At 33.1% G+C, this 15,890-nt stretch overlaps 1 protein-coding gene across 1 annotated transcript in view; it reads right to left on the bottom strand.

Annotated features, from left to right (window-relative positions):
• The window catches only part of LOC139526624 (uncharacterized), a 119,920-nt gene that overhangs the window by 69,639 nt on the left and 34,391 nt on the right, over nt 1-15,890 (bottom strand). Inside the window, exons 24-34 of the mRNA XM_071321783.1 lie at nt 15,129-15,296; nt 14,600-14,680; nt 13,054-13,134; nt 11,449-11,550; nt 10,172-10,279; nt 7,892-8,038; nt 6,427-6,514; nt 4,864-5,049; nt 2,491-3,776; nt 1,444-1,566; nt 177-323 (exon numbers count right to left, since the gene is read on the bottom strand). Of these exons, the coding sequence (XP_071177884.1) occupies nt 177-323; nt 1,444-1,566; nt 2,491-3,776; nt 4,864-5,049; nt 6,427-6,514; nt 7,892-8,038; nt 10,172-10,279; nt 11,449-11,550; nt 13,054-13,134; nt 14,600-14,680; nt 15,129-15,296 (2,517 nt within the window). The remainder of the gene's footprint in view (nt 1-176; nt 324-1,443; nt 1,567-2,490; nt 3,777-4,863; nt 5,050-6,426; nt 6,515-7,891; nt 8,039-10,171; nt 10,280-11,448; nt 11,551-13,053; nt 13,135-14,599; nt 14,681-15,128; nt 15,297-15,890) is intronic.

Below are 15,890 nucleotides of genomic sequence, written 5' to 3'. Positions count from 1 at the left end.
TAAGGATTAAATGTAATTTATTTTTGGAATTTTATAGAGTTGAAACAGTTTGACCACTGCACCATGCTGAAGTATATAAACTTGTGTTCTTCCTACCAAATGTGCTTCTATCAGTGGTTTTACACTGAAAATATAATAATCAGTTATTAGAATTTTGATATGAACTATGAACTCACACTTTCATGATCATCAGATGATTCCCCTGATGATTCTTCCTCAGAAGATGTATCTGGTATATGAATTTCTTCCACTATAGGAGCACTCTTCCTTGGTCCATACCTATCTGGAATCTTCTTTTGTTCTTCAACTATTGACCCCAATTCCTGTTGTAATAATACAAAAATGAACTGCTAGAACAAAGATATATCTAGCCTTTTTGTTATTTCAATAGTAAAATGCAAATATTGAAATTAAAATAGCAATATTTCTTCAACATTTATAAGTTATGCAAAATATTCAAAGTCAATGAACCTTGATTGAGGAGACAGGGCCAAAATCTCTGTGGAAATGAGATGTGAAAATGTTAACACAACTTCATATCAAATATCATTGACCTATATATCACTAGTGTTCCCAAAAACTGTGAGCTATTGCTTATTAATGATACACCTGACTAAACAATTTTGTATTAGTTGCTAATCAGTGAATCAGACTGCATTTCACACAGTAAATCATGTTCTTACTAAGACAGACAACAAGTTTCAGAAAGCTTCTAGTAAAATGTGACGAATATTTCATTGACCAGCAGTATACTGCTATTGCCTTTATTTATACAGGACCATTACGCATGTGTGTTAGAAAATAAAAGTATTCGTTTAATAGGAAGTTGATGAGCCATCAATCTGTAAACATATCAAATAATAAAATTCTGAATGGAAATGGGGAATGTGTCAAAAGAGACAACAACCTGAACAAAGAGCAACCATATTTCAAGGCATAATGTGGTCTTTATAAGTCTTGTATGCTTTTTTAATTTTAATTCATTTATATGTTCTAGCAGTTTAGTGTGATGTCCATTTTTGCTGAACTAGTATACACTTTTTCAAGGAGTTAGCTGAAGCCTGGCTGTCGGGTGCTGGATTTTCTCCCTATGTTGAAGACCAATTGATGGCCTTCAGCTCTGATATGCTTACTAGTTTGGTTGTCTGTTTGACACATTCCCTGTTTCCATACCAATTCTTGTTTTCTGTGTATTACTATAAACCAACTAATTTTCGCCGGAGATGTCTTTTTGAGAATTCCACAAGTAGAAAAATAATGAGAATATAAATTGTCTCGAAAATTTAAAACCAAGATCACTTCTTATAAAACAACATCCAGTCAATTTGAAAATCACAATACTAAAACTAAATTGCCACAAAGTAGGATAGAAAGGGCTTAATTAGTGCGAAATAAAGTATCTGCGAAAATTACTTGGTTTACAGTAATTGGTATAATAACCACCTGACTGACTGAGGCAGATTGGTCATCTCTCAAAGCTTCTGTGGATGCTAGTTTACCAGTAACCTGTATTCTAGGACATTTACCACCAGTTGACTTTCTGGCTGATTGCTTTTTTCTTTTAACCTTTAATAGTAATTATTTCATTCTTAATTCTCTAGTCTGTACAATTTTTAAATAAACATATGTTTAATGATTATTAGCAAATTATTCAAGCACTAAGCAAAAACTTCAAGGAAACAAAATTTTTCCAGTTAAATAGTGTTTAGTTATAGGATTCCCTGAATTGGAAAATCTCTATTTTCAGGCATAGGCTCATATAAATTTGACTTTGGAATAATTACAATACATCTGATAAATAAAATGAGTGTTCAGATGCTTATAATACTTAATATATAATATTCAAGGGCATTTAAAAGGCAAATTTATGCAAAATTTCAAATTTTTAGGCCAAAATCTTGACAGTTGAAGATATTTAATTTATACGTCAAAAATAAAAATCCAAATGTCAATACTAAAATGACCCTAGTTTCTCTAATAATTGTCATATGGCCATGAAACTTGGCAAACTATCTCATAATTACCTAAGCTTAGGTTATTCAAAGTTTTATAAAGATTGGTCAAGTTTTTCTGTCCTATCAGGTCCAAGGACACAGTTATTGTCCTTTGATTTTCGTTGTCTACGAATATAGTCCCTAGTGTAAACAGACTTTACACATATGGCCTTTTTTGTGATAATTTTTTAGTACATATTTCCTTTATATTCATTTTCTCAGTTCAAACATGTCTAATGTCAAATCATCGCAAAAAAAAATGTTTTGTCTTTCAACATCAATTCTTTCTAAACTTATTAATCTCATGATCTTGTTTGTCTTTTTAAATGCTTTTATATTTTGTTATATTGCTGGTGTCAAAATGATATAGAGTTTGCATACATGTAGATTTGACAAAACAATCAAATCAAATATCAATGAAAATGCAATTTTTCATTAATCAATGAAAATTGGTATCCAAGAAAATAATGAAATCCACAGTATCAGGATAGTCTACCTCTTTATATTCAAAGCCACCACTTGGCATGTCAGTTCTAAGAGGTAATACATCCTGGGCTGTTTCATCTTTATCTTGGTATGTATCTGCTGCTCTTTCACCTACTGGCTCACTCCCAAATAAGCCCCCATATGCCACATTAGAAGACTGAATTGAGTCAAAACTCGCCATTGATGGCGGTTTTAACTGTGGCTGCTGAAATCCAAAACTGAAACCACTTCCAAATCCACTTCCGACTTCACTACCACCACCTCCACCATATATATTTTGAGTTGTCTCTGCCTGGCTAGGAATCATCCCATATGATCGCACACTATCAAAATTAGAACCACTAAAAGGTGCACTAACACTGCTTGACTGTTGACCAAATAATTCATTAGTTGCTGTAACCTGGCTCCCAAAACTAAAACCTTTCGGATTTAAAGGTTCATATCTCCTACTTTTAGTAGAACAACTTTTGGTAAAATAATATGGACTAAAAGACCTGACACAAGCTGCAGATTGTTGTTGTTGTTGCTGAACCCATGGCTGAAACCTTTGCTCTTGTTGCTGAAACTGGGACTGCAACATTTGCTGTTTTTGCTTAACTTGTGACTGAAACATTTGCTGTTGTTGATGAATCTGGGGCTGAAACATTTGCTGTTGTTGTTGAACCTGGGGCTGAAACATTTGCTGTTGTTGTTGAACCTGGGGCTGAAACATTTGCTGTTGTTGTTGAACCTGGGGCTGAAACATTTGCTGTTGTTGTTGAACCTGGGGCTGAAACATTTGCTGTTGTTGTTGAACCTGGGGCTGAAACATTTGCTGTTGTTGTTGAACCTGGGGCTGAAACATTTGCTGTTGTTGTTGGACCTGGGGCTGAAACATTTGCTGTTGTTGTTGAACCTGGGACTGAAACATTTGCTGTTGTTGTTGAACCTGGGGCTGAAACATTTGCTGTGGTTGCTGTACATTGGAACCCAACATTTGCTGTTGTTGTTGATAAACATTGGACTGCAACAAAGGTAATGGATCAGGTCTTGATGGTTTATACAAGGAATGGAGTTGCTCTACTACTAAATTTTGTTGTCGCTCATCAAACACCTGTTGTCCTAGTTCTTGAACCTGATTCTGCACCACTTGTTGTTTTTCCTGAAACTTGGCTTTCAAATTTTCTTGTAGTTGCTGCTGAATCTGACCCGGCAATGAAAGTGGTTGTGATCCTGATGATTGAAAAGTTGTAGAAAAAGGATCAGGTCCTCCTCTTAAACGTAATACCATATGAATTGAACTTTCATTTGTTATTCCTGTAATAGAATTAATCATTATCTTAAACTTAATGACTTACACAACCAACGCTGGTTACTAAACATTTAGTTGCAAATTTCAAGCATACACTAAGAACAAGAACCCTAACTAAAGAGGGTGCGCACAATTTTTCATGACGTCACAATAGGAGGATCTCAAGTTCAGAAGAAACCAAGAAGACTTCACGTTACAATTGAATTTTGATCAACAGATATTATTAAAACTAGTGAGGAGAAATTTTTTTCACACACCAATCAAGAAATGTGTAAATAGAACAAAAATTAGAAAATATACAAATGCATGTAGTCTATGGAAAGAATGTTATTTTCACAAATTGTTGTGTACTGACATCCTCAAAGAAATGTCACTTTGGTTGGGTTTTTTTCAACACAAAAAATGTGATATTTTACCAATTGCATTGAATTCAAATCTTATTTACATAGAAGTATCAAAAAATGTTTAATCTCTTTCCTTAGCTTGTTTTGAAAAAGCAATAAGTTTAATAAAACAGGAAAAGTGTCATTATCTCAAATTTTCCTGATGCAGTCATTAACACTTGCAGAAGATATTTTGTAGTTTTGGAATGAAATCTAAGTTTATTTTTGTGACATCAATGGATAACTTTCTCTGGTCTAATGCCATAATCTTATCTTTTTGTTGATAAATAATCAACTTAGCAGACGTAATTGAATCGGTCAGGGACAAATATGGCATGAAGGCAACACCAATAAGGCCAATTGCCTAGCTTTAAAAATTATCATAAAATGATTATTACAGAGAAAATTAATTTTGACAGTATTTAACTTTTTTCTATCTGCACATTTTTGTTTTGGTCATGTCTGATCATGAATGTTTTTCTTTTTAGTGTTTAAGACAGATCTTTGACAGTAAAATATCAAAACTAACGAATTTCTAAGGAAAATTCAAAACGAAAAGTCTTTTATCAAATGGCAAAAGCTCAATTTATTTCAGAGGCTTTTGAGGTTGACCTATATTTGAAAACTGTATATCATCCACGAAAATTTGTATCCAATGAACAATAATGAATCCACAGTAATATTAGTAGAAAACAAAATGTTAACTTGCTGTAATCCTCTAATGTATGACCATCTTCTAGCTGTTTTCCATCAAAAACCAATCTCTGTTGATCTATTGGGATCCCTTCTAATTCTTGTATCTTGACCTTGACTTGTTCTATTGTATCAGAGGCAAGTAGTTCTACTCCTCCAATAGTTTTACCTGTCAGAGTCTTCACAAACAAACTTCTAGTGTCTGTAATAAACAATCAATATACTTGTAGAAGGTCCTTTATACTTGTTTATATATGTGATATTTGTGCATATTGATTGGATGTTTATTATAAAGTCTCAAAAAAAAAAAATGGAAGGGTTCTGTGGAACCCAGTGTCACGCTTTTGATCACAAACAAGCTTCTGTCCAAGTACAAATCCAGGCTAGTTTAAGAAAGTTATTAAAATTTTAAAAACTTTAACCACAGAGTGAATGTAATGTTTCCTGGCAGAAAAACTAAGTCCATTTTTTAAGTAAAATACGGAAAAAATGTTGTTTTTTTTAAGTTTTACTTTTGGATACTATATCTTATGATCATAAACAAGCTTCTGTCCAAGTTTGTTTGAATCCAGGCCAGTTAAAGAAAATCATTAAAATTTCAAAAACTTTAATCACAGAGTGGATATTTGTGGACGCCACCGCCGACAACGCCAAAGCCAAAGGGAATGTAGGGTCGCTATGTCTCGCTTTTTTCGACAAGTCAAAGGCTTGACAAAAAATGAGGGCAAAGCCCAGGATATCTTTGCAGTTATCATGCATTGAAATTAAAGGAACTTCATACTGTAATTTCATTGAGAGTACCCCTGGAGATAATAAAACTTAGGTAAAGGGATCTTAGTTCCATCTCAGTGGAAACATACAGTAGTGACAAGCAAAGTTATTTGGATTGGAAGGGGTTCTAAAAATTTTCTAAACACTGTATGCCCCTATTTTTGTTTAGGGGCCAGCTGAAGCTGAGTGCAGGATTTTCTCTCTGTATTGAAGACCCATTGGTGGCCTTCGGCTGTTTTCTGCTCTTTGGTCCAGTTGTTGTCTCTTTGGCAATTTCCCATTCCATTCTTAATTTTATGTGATGTTAACGACAGCTACTATGCAAAATTTCGTTTCAAAGCACATAAAAATAGAAAAGTAAGGAGCCGTGGTGAGATTCCAATGCGACAACTATCCACCAAAGTTCAAATGAAGTGTATGTAAACAATTATAGGCAACCATACCGTATAAAACAATGAGAAAAAATCATACCATATAGTCTGCTATTAAAGACCCTGACATGAAAATATGAAACAATTCAACTGAAAAAACAGCCTTAGTTATAACAAAACAATTGATAAAAAACAAATATGTTACTCAGCAACAAGCCAAAACTATAGACTTGGATAAGGCACATATGTGGCTGGGTTAGCACATACAGTTCTCATGTAAATGACTTCAAATTTCATTTTCCAATCAAACAAAGACTATAACTCCTGAATGGGAATAGTGAAAACCATCACCAACTTTAGACATCTCCTTAAATAAAAAAAACATATTTTCCCTCATTATGATATATAGTCCTTGTAATTGATATTAAACAGCTTACCAGGAAATATATCTTTGAAAGTTTTCATGATGTCCATACTATTCTCACTTCCACTCTTCTGACAAAACTTTACAACATTTTCCATTACCTGTAATAAATGTTTTATCAATAGGTTTTGCCAAACCTGTCAAAACTTAGAGTGGTAAGAAGTAAGTGTTTTATTTTCCTGTTTTGTGTTGTTTAATGTTCATTTCTAAATATTTGTAAACTCTGGGTAAGTTTAAACAACATAGGAACATGAAATTCCAAAAGACAACATACGACATAAACTAAGCATCTGCTGAACATTATCAACATATATCTATCCACTCAGCAAAGCAAGCATATTTAATTTAGTGTGACCTCCATTTTTGCCGAACTAGTATACATTTTTAAGGTGGTCAGCTGAAGCCTGCATCTGGGTGCATGATTTACTCACTGTTTAGAAGGCTAGCTATAGGTTATTTGACCCATTGGTGGCCTTCCAGCTATTTTTCTGCTCTTTGGTTGGGTTGTTGCCTCTTTGACACATTCCCCTTTTCCATTCTTAATTCTATATGAACAACTACATTAACAAATGAAGGCTTACATACTCCTTAAAGTAAATGGCCATCAAATATCTATATAATCATAAACATCCGACTGCAATTAACAATATCCACAAGAAAATGTTCTATATCATATGTTAGCTCCTATATGCTCTGCAAGTAGGTAATATGGCCATAAAATCAAATAAACTCAAATACTTGGTTCATTTTTTGTTTTTTTGTATAAAAAAACTAGTTGCCTTTCCTATGCTAATATCACCCATGGCCTGACAAGTCACTTCATAATTTTTATATCATAATTTTGCTAGAAGGACCAAACAATTCAGTGTTGATTGAAAATCTTTAATAATTTCTTATCAAATGATGAACAACTCTTTCAAACTTAGAGCTTGACATGTTTTAGACAAACTAACTATTGTTGAAGACTGTATGTTGATATCTAAATGTCTTTGTGTTTTTGGGTTCATGTCTTATAAAAATGTATATAATACATTTCCTTTTATTCATACATATTTGAGTATTTACTGCTATTTTACATTTAGTTTTTGATAAAAAGAACACCAAACAGCTGACAGAAAACTACAGAATCACATTCAATTTCTTATCAGGGAATGCTGTTGAATGTAAAAATAAATAAATTGGAAGATCCAAGTGATTGGTGCTCAAATAATTTTTGCATAGGTTATAGTATAGATTTCAATTACCTCAACAATTGTGAAGTAAAGGGGTACAAAATGGGCTCATCATACCTTCTGCTCTAGATTCTTAGCAATCTAATTATAATTAGTTCTCTACACTGGCTACTCTTTGTTACAACGAGGAGCATATGCAGCAAAACAAATTTTAATTAGATTGTTTTTTTAGAGCTCATGTTTTTAAACATGGACATCATTTTGGTGATAAAAGAAAGTTTAATTATCACAATTAAGAATATTTACAGTAAATTTTAAATCTTTATTTTCTTCTTTTTTCAAGTCATCAACATAGTCTAGTATTGACGAGTAACACCGCTCAGCCTCCATCTGGGAAAAAGTCTCAGCTATTGCTCCTTTACATAATAATTCTTCAATAGCCACAACAGGGTCCTAAAAAGGTGAAAAAATTCAATCAATACATCTGTAAAAATCATTTTTATATTATAAAAAATAAATTGCTTTGCTGAGCACAGCTGGATACTTTCGCGGAGATCCAAACCTGAACAGTTGGGGCAAAAATGGACACAATATTCGCACTTGATACAGGTCTGAATTTGGGTTGTAATTTAATATTTGATACATAATAGGTTTCTGACACAGAATAACTGTGGTCAAAGAACTAGAATTGGTTATGTGATTTGAATTTATATTCATTATTTTGCTTTTGCGCAATACACTTTGCTGTTGTGAACCCCCCCCCCCCCCCCATAAAAAACCTCCCTTTCATAGAAATAGTGTTAAAAGATCAACATAAAAGTTTCAAAATAACTATATTACAAATTCTCGTTCTTGTTTAAGCTAGTATGAATTTACTCATCAAATGAAAAAAAATGTGAGCTTATAATAGACAACTTTCAAGTTCGATGCATTTCCTTCCAAAACTCTGGTTTTAGTGAACGTCATTTGTGCGTTTAGGGGTGTCGTCACTTCCATTTCAATGTTGAGCGAGTGGTTGGAAAACTATAATTCTATATTGTACGAATTATTCGGCAAATTAAATTCTCAAAATTGACAATCAGCATTGCTGTCATTAGGGAATTGTCATTAAGTACCTACAGAACAACCATTATTTCTAGCTTGATGAACGTAAATAGTGCAGGGATACAGGCGACCCCCTCTATCTGGTAAATGATGTCATAAAGGCCCATATAATTGACGAGTTTTTTCCGGTGACGGATGAACTCGAAAGTGGTCTATTGAACAGTGGTTACATTTAATCCCTTTTAGTAGGATTTCCCTCTGTTAGCAGACAAAATATAGCCTTACTGTAGAAATAAAGCATACCTGCCAACTTTCACGATTTAGGCGTGTACTACACGATTTTGACCCTCTGTCCCGATTACACGATCGTGATCGTGAAAATAGCCAAAAAACATGATTTTAGTAAAATTTACACGAAAAATATTTTTGTTCCCGATTTTGAACTTTTGAAAGTTTTCCCAAGGGAGACAATTCGTGTCTGACAAATTTCATCCAATCAAAATTTAGTGATCACGCATTGACCAGTTGATTAATGTCGGCATAGTAAACAATCAAAGAATCGAAATTTTGAGTTGTTTTTTTTAGCTTGAGTGTTAAATTTATAAAAATTGGAATCATGATGGGCGAGTTATCACTTGCAAAATAGTTCTGTCACCGCCTAAGAAAAAAAAAGCGTGTTGCTTCGTGCAAATACTTAGAGAAATGGGAGAATGATGTCAAGTACAGGGGCTGGTTGTCTAAATCAACATTAGGATTGTCACATGCCTTTTGTAAAGTTTGCAACAGAGACTTTAAAGTTGACCACGGTGGCCTTAATGATGTCTCCAAACATTCTAGTACTGCTTGTGATATTGATCTATATAATATATGAGGGTTTGGATGGGGTTAAATGATTAAAGAATATAATGCCCTTAAAAAATGAAGATTAGAGAATAACGGGCAAAAAAAAAATGAAAATTGGAGAAATGCGTGGTCAAATTTTTTGAAGATTAGAGAAAAAAGAGGTTAATTTTTTGAAGATTAGAGAAAAAAGTGGTGAAAATTAAATGTTTACAGAACAACAGACCCCCCCCCCCCTCATTCCAGACCCTCATATATTGTTTTTTTTTTTGTTATTAAATTATTAAAATTACTACTTCTTTTTTTATTTCTTGACAATGTATCAGACAAACATAAAGTCATCTTACTGGTGTTTATCTAAACAAAAAGATTACAACAATCAAACAATTTAAAAAAAGATAGGTTATAATAGCATCTTCAACTATCACCCCCCAAAAAAGAAGTATGTCAGACACTTTTAGGAGCCAAATCATCACACGACAATATGCCGCGAAAAATTCTTCCCTCAAAAATGGGGCCGCGCATAAAAACCCCCATGGCCATTTTCAAAAGTTGACAGGTATGATAAAGTTTAGTCTGTTTTAAAAAAAAATGCATTTAGAATAATATTAGATCCCTTCCTAATTGATACCCATTACCATGATTACTGGAATATGCACTGAGGTATAACTAATAAAAAATAAATAGAAATCGGGACCACACCTTCTCTTCAAACATGTCTGCATTCTGCCAGTCCATATAAGGTAAAACATCAACAGTCTCCTTGGCAACTAAATCAGCAATTGATGGTCCATCTGTCTTCTCTTCATCCTACATTAGAATAAAATACCACACATTGTTATGTTAATTGGGTTTAATACACTGTTGACACAGAGATATGTCTCACCTGCATGTACTTTTGATAATAAAATTCAAATGTTGAAATAAAAATAGCAAAAATTTAACAGTTTACTTTGCAAAGCATACAAAGTTTATAAACCATGACTAACGATGCAGGCAGGGCAATATGATCTACCTTGAAATTAGATGTGCCAATGCTTATACAACTGCATACCAAATATTGTTGACCTAAAATTAGTGGTTTCACTTTAACTTACCTAATCTCAAACTATCACATATTAACTGAGAAAAAAATTCTAAGTCAATAGACCATGATTGAGAGGGCAGAGCCTGATAATTTTTCTTCGAAATACATAATGATAATACAATTGCATATCAAATATTATTGACCTGGAGCTCTCAGTAAACTGACCTAATTACAAACCAATACATTGGTAACACCTCCACTGCCTCCTCCAGAAACTGCACAACTATGTCTTGATTTTCATAAAGGTGAGGCAATAATGTACAACTGCTGCAAACATTTTTGAACAAACAAATATAAGGAGTTGTCAATTAAATGTTTAAATAACTGGTGTACCTCCATAAAATGGCTTTAAATTTGTAATAAACATATATAAGAACAAGATTTGTCAAATAGACTGTGCATATGGAATTCAAAATAGAAGTTTTTGCCCAAAGTAATAGCAATACATCCAAAATACATTTTATCATTAAATTTATAAAGATAGTACCATGGTAAAAATTAAAGCGCTGTGATACCATGGCCCTTTGAAGATTGAGATTGGATGATACACATGCTATTCTTATAAACTAATACTTTTTAAGGTGGTCTATAAAACTACAGGGAGATAACTCTGTAAAAATTAAAGGACATTATCATCATTTTCATTAATATTGTAAAGGAAATATGAAGCTTCTCAATGATCAAAATTAAAGTTTGTAAAACTGCTTTAAATCCAATGATTTTTTTTAGATAAAGTGTGTTGTTGAAGATTTTAGACATTTTTTTTTGTCAAAAGGTCAAGAAAAAACATTTTTTCAAAATTTATGAAAATTAAACGAGCCCAATTAATTTTAGTCATGGTGTTTGGTACCACCTTAAAGGTCCCAAAAAACATTTTAAAACATTGACTTACTTTTTCTCTCTCTTCCACAGCTATAAAGCTTGTATAGGGAGTAACTATAGAGTATTCTTTGCTTAGATCTATGATGTACGATTTCTTCTCCAATTTCTGGACCTTAGAGCATAATAAAAATAAATGGAATTCATCATCATAAAATTTATATCAAATAGTACAAATTTATAATACAGTTCTTATTCATATTACTGTGTCAAGTTGTCATGTATATATAATTACATTGGATGTATGTTTCATTATAATACGTATTCTGATTGGTTACTCTACAATTTCGCATTATTCCTTTAAGCTGGGGTCACACATTCCCGATTTTTACCGCCGTCCTTGACAGGACCATTCCTGATTAAAATTTATTAAAAGTCTGATCAAGATCCTATGAATTGTTAATGGAATTTCAAACTTTAATTAAAATTTGTAAAAAAAATATTTAATCACCACAACAATCAGATATTGTTCAGGAAGCGTCGATATTCAATCGTTTCCAAGCGAATTTATCCCGATAATCCCGTTCTAAATCCGCTTCTAATCCGATTTGTATCTTTCGCCATGTAAAATTCGACCGAGTCTGTCACGATTGCGTCCCTATTCTACCCAATGTAATCCGACAGAGATCAGAGAGTGACAAGACAGTGAACTGACACTGACGGAAGTTATCTGTTTGAAAAATGTCGGCCAACTCGGGATGATCAGGTACTGTCGGAATGTAATCCTATCACGGTCCGCTCTATCGCATTGCAAACGGCTTTGTCTGGTCTCAGTCGTATTGTATTCTGTAAAAAACGGTTCGCAATCAACAAGATCTGGATGCAATCTGGACTCAATCGGCAGAAAAACAGCAATGAAAAATTTCTCAATATCATTCCCGTTCCACAGGACAACGTCCCAAATACACAGAACATTGTTAGGAATTCGATACGATACAGCAGAATCTGTCACGACATAGGCACGATTGTAATCCGACTAGACAAAATCGGCTGAGTTTCCCCGAATGTTACGGGACGCACCTAACTGTCGGGGTGCTTTGCCAAACTATTTGGACCCTTCCCGACCAGTAGGAATCTGTTACTAACTAAAACGACTGCGTTCAGACAATAATAGGACATTTCAGATAATTGAGGATACTAATCCGACTTTTTCACTTTTCGTGTCGTATCGCTGTCTGATCTCAAACGGGAGCAATAATCGGCAATGTGTGAACCCCGCATAAGCAACTTCATTACACAATAAAATTTATCATTTATGATGACACGATGTCCCATAATAAAGTGCACAGGTAAATTGAATAAAAACTTGATAAATATTGTGTTTTCATGATCCCAGCTAAAAAAAATGTAATTATAAGTATTGAATGCTTCTTTTTGTAACTTCATAGGGTTGTAAAAGTGTTTTAATATGGTGCACACATTTTTAGAATGTACTTTGGTCAATGCTTTTAAACCCCAATGAAGCATTCAATTCTTAATAAAAATCTATCCTTTCATACCCAAACTTCTAGGTGTGCTAACTTATTTGAATCTATATACATGATAACATTAAATTGCACTTAAAGTTTGTTTTTAAAATCGTTGGTATGATTGTACTGTATTCATAATTTGGTCGTACCTGATCCTGTGTATTATTACTGGAGAAAACGCCATCTTCATAATCTCTGATTACCGCTCTAGCTGTCAGCTGGTGTAACATCTGAACAAGATAAAGAGTATTGATAAAATTATTGGGTATACAACATAAGATCAATGTCAGAAAAGTATAAACTTTTTTCTCTTAATTTTACTCATTTATCCCTTTCCTGACCTGATGGTTATTATTATTTAATCAACCTGTGATTTGTTTGATCTCAGTTATTCATTGGTCAAAATTCGTTAATGACGTCAAATTTTCATGCCTTCCTCTGAAATTCCTATGACGTAAATTGGTGAATGCATGATGATGTTATGCAGAAAGAACACCACTTGTTTGAAGGTTGTTCAAAATGAAGGTTTAAGATGGTCTGCAAATCATCAGAAAAACAGATTCCACCAATAACTCTCCAAAAATATGATATTTATCCACTCTCAACAATTAAATTTTAGTATTTTTAACGCTCAGCTTACCTCCCGATTTAAATTTGAATATCTAATTGTCTCGAGGGGGTAAATATTGTATCACACTCGATTCAGTGGTAGAATCTGTATATTTATATATATTGCTAATTATATATAACAAGAATATGTCCATAGTACACAGATGCCCCACTCTCACTATCATTTCTATATTCAGTGGGCCATGAAATTGGGATAAAAACTCTTATTTGGCATTAAAATTAGAAAGATCATATCCTAGGGAACATGTGTACTAAGTTTCAAGTTGATTGAACTTCAACTACATCAAAAACTACTTTCATAAAAAACTTTAACGAAGCAGCACATACGGATGGGCAAACGAGCAGACAAATGGACAGACAGACAATAGACAATCAATCGTACAGACAGACATCAGACGAACGATTATACAGACAGACAACAGATGAATGATTGTACAGACAGACAACAGATGAATGATTGTACAGACAGACCAGAAAACAAAATGCCCCTCTACTAATGTCGGTAAGTTATCAAATACTAGTAAAGGACAAAGCTTACTGAGCCTTCATGATTTAGGAGCTAAAACATAAAATTTTATATATTTCTGATACTGACCTACTGAGGAAGCATAAGCAGATTCTATGAACAGAAACTAGTGACCTTAAAATCAAAATTGAAGCCTACAAATTTTAATATACATTTGTACAACACTGTATCGATTGCAACAAGAATGTGTCCATAGTTTACATATGCCCCACTTGCACTATCATTTTCTATGTTCAGTAGACCATAAAATTGGGTTCAATACTCTCATTTGGCATTAAAATTAGAAAGATCATGTCAAAGGAAAGATGTGTACTCAGTTTCAAGTTGATTGGACTTCAACTTCATCAAAACTACCTTGACCAAAAACTTAAACCTGAAGCGGGACAGATGGAAGGACAAATTAACAGACGCACAGAATGAAAAACATAATGCCAATAAATGGGGCATAATAACAATTTAGATAGTCTGCCCTTCTTCTACATAAATCACAAAAGAAGAAACATGATAGTTTTCATTAACTTCAATGTAAAAAGACTTACTTTGCCCTTGGTCATATTAAGTTCTGAGGTAGACACCATGGTACAGAATTCATTACCATCAACTGAAGCACTTAACTTGGCCTAGAAAATAACAAAAAATGAAGACAAAATCAATCATGTTTTATTACGTACCAAATACCAAATTTCATATCATTGTTTGTTTTATTTGTGACAATTATTGAGTATAAAATTGTGAAAAATAAATCATGCAATATTTAAAAACAAGGTTGTATTTAGAATAACACATATAGGAATGGGAAATAATTCAGAGAAAAAAAATATATCATGTTTTAGTTTATTACCAAATCCTATTCTCCTTTACTTTTTTTATAACAATTATTTAGTATAGAATGTGAAGTAAATCATGCAACATTTAAAAAGGTTGTACTTTTAAGAACAGCAAAATGCAATAGGAAATAATTCTCAAATTGATAAATTGAAAATTGAAAATGAACTTCACAATAAATATATGTTTTAAATAAACACATAGATTCATGAGCAACAAACATGATTTTATCTTAATTCTTACCTGTGTACAATTTGGGACAAACCCATAAACTACCTGGCGAGTACCATTAAACAGAGATGGGATTATACATGGAGCCTGGATTATGTTACTGTGTTTAGCATAGTATATCCACTGTACACTGACCCCAGAAACACCTGGTTGACAAGCTCGCTCAGTCTGGCCTTCAATCTGTGGAATAAAACCATGTGGAGCATTAAGAAAGATCTGCCCAAAATGTTTACAGTCTAAATAGTTGCTTGATATTAAAATACACAGCCTTTTACATAAAACTGTCAGATGTGTTAAACAGAATAATTTAAATATTTATCATTTCTAGTGAAAACTTTGTTCTCAGCAAATGATTGATGGAAATTTAATTACAATGTCAAATTTTCTTGAAATCTAAAGGAGTAGGTCCGGTAAGGACTCATTTTGGCCTCAAATTTCACTTTCATCTGACGAAAGATTTTGACCACTTTTTAAAGACTTAAGTGTCTATTTCACTTGATTTAATTAGTGTAAGTGAAAGATTTTATCTGATTTAGTCATTAAAAACGATCCGATTCAAGCTCAAATATGAAAAATCTCTCAAATATGCCAAAAAACGTCAATTTTCAGATGGTTTTTGTCAAAAATGAAAGTGGCCGCATCCGTGTTCATCCACAACCTTTATATATGTTATGTATTTTCATAAAATACAACTTACATTTCAATATTAAGGATGAACACGAATGCGGCCAATTTCGTTTTACAAGGAAACCGTCTAAAATTTAACTAAAATGA

This window comes from Mytilus edulis, chromosome 6 (assembly GCF_963676685.1).
Source record: "Mytilus edulis chromosome 6, xbMytEdul2.2, whole genome shotgun sequence".
Taxonomy (NCBI): domain Eukaryota; kingdom Metazoa; phylum Mollusca; class Bivalvia; order Mytilida; family Mytilidae; genus Mytilus; species Mytilus edulis.
Note: the sequence above shows the minus strand (reverse complement) of the source record. Positions and strands in the feature narration are given on the sequence as shown.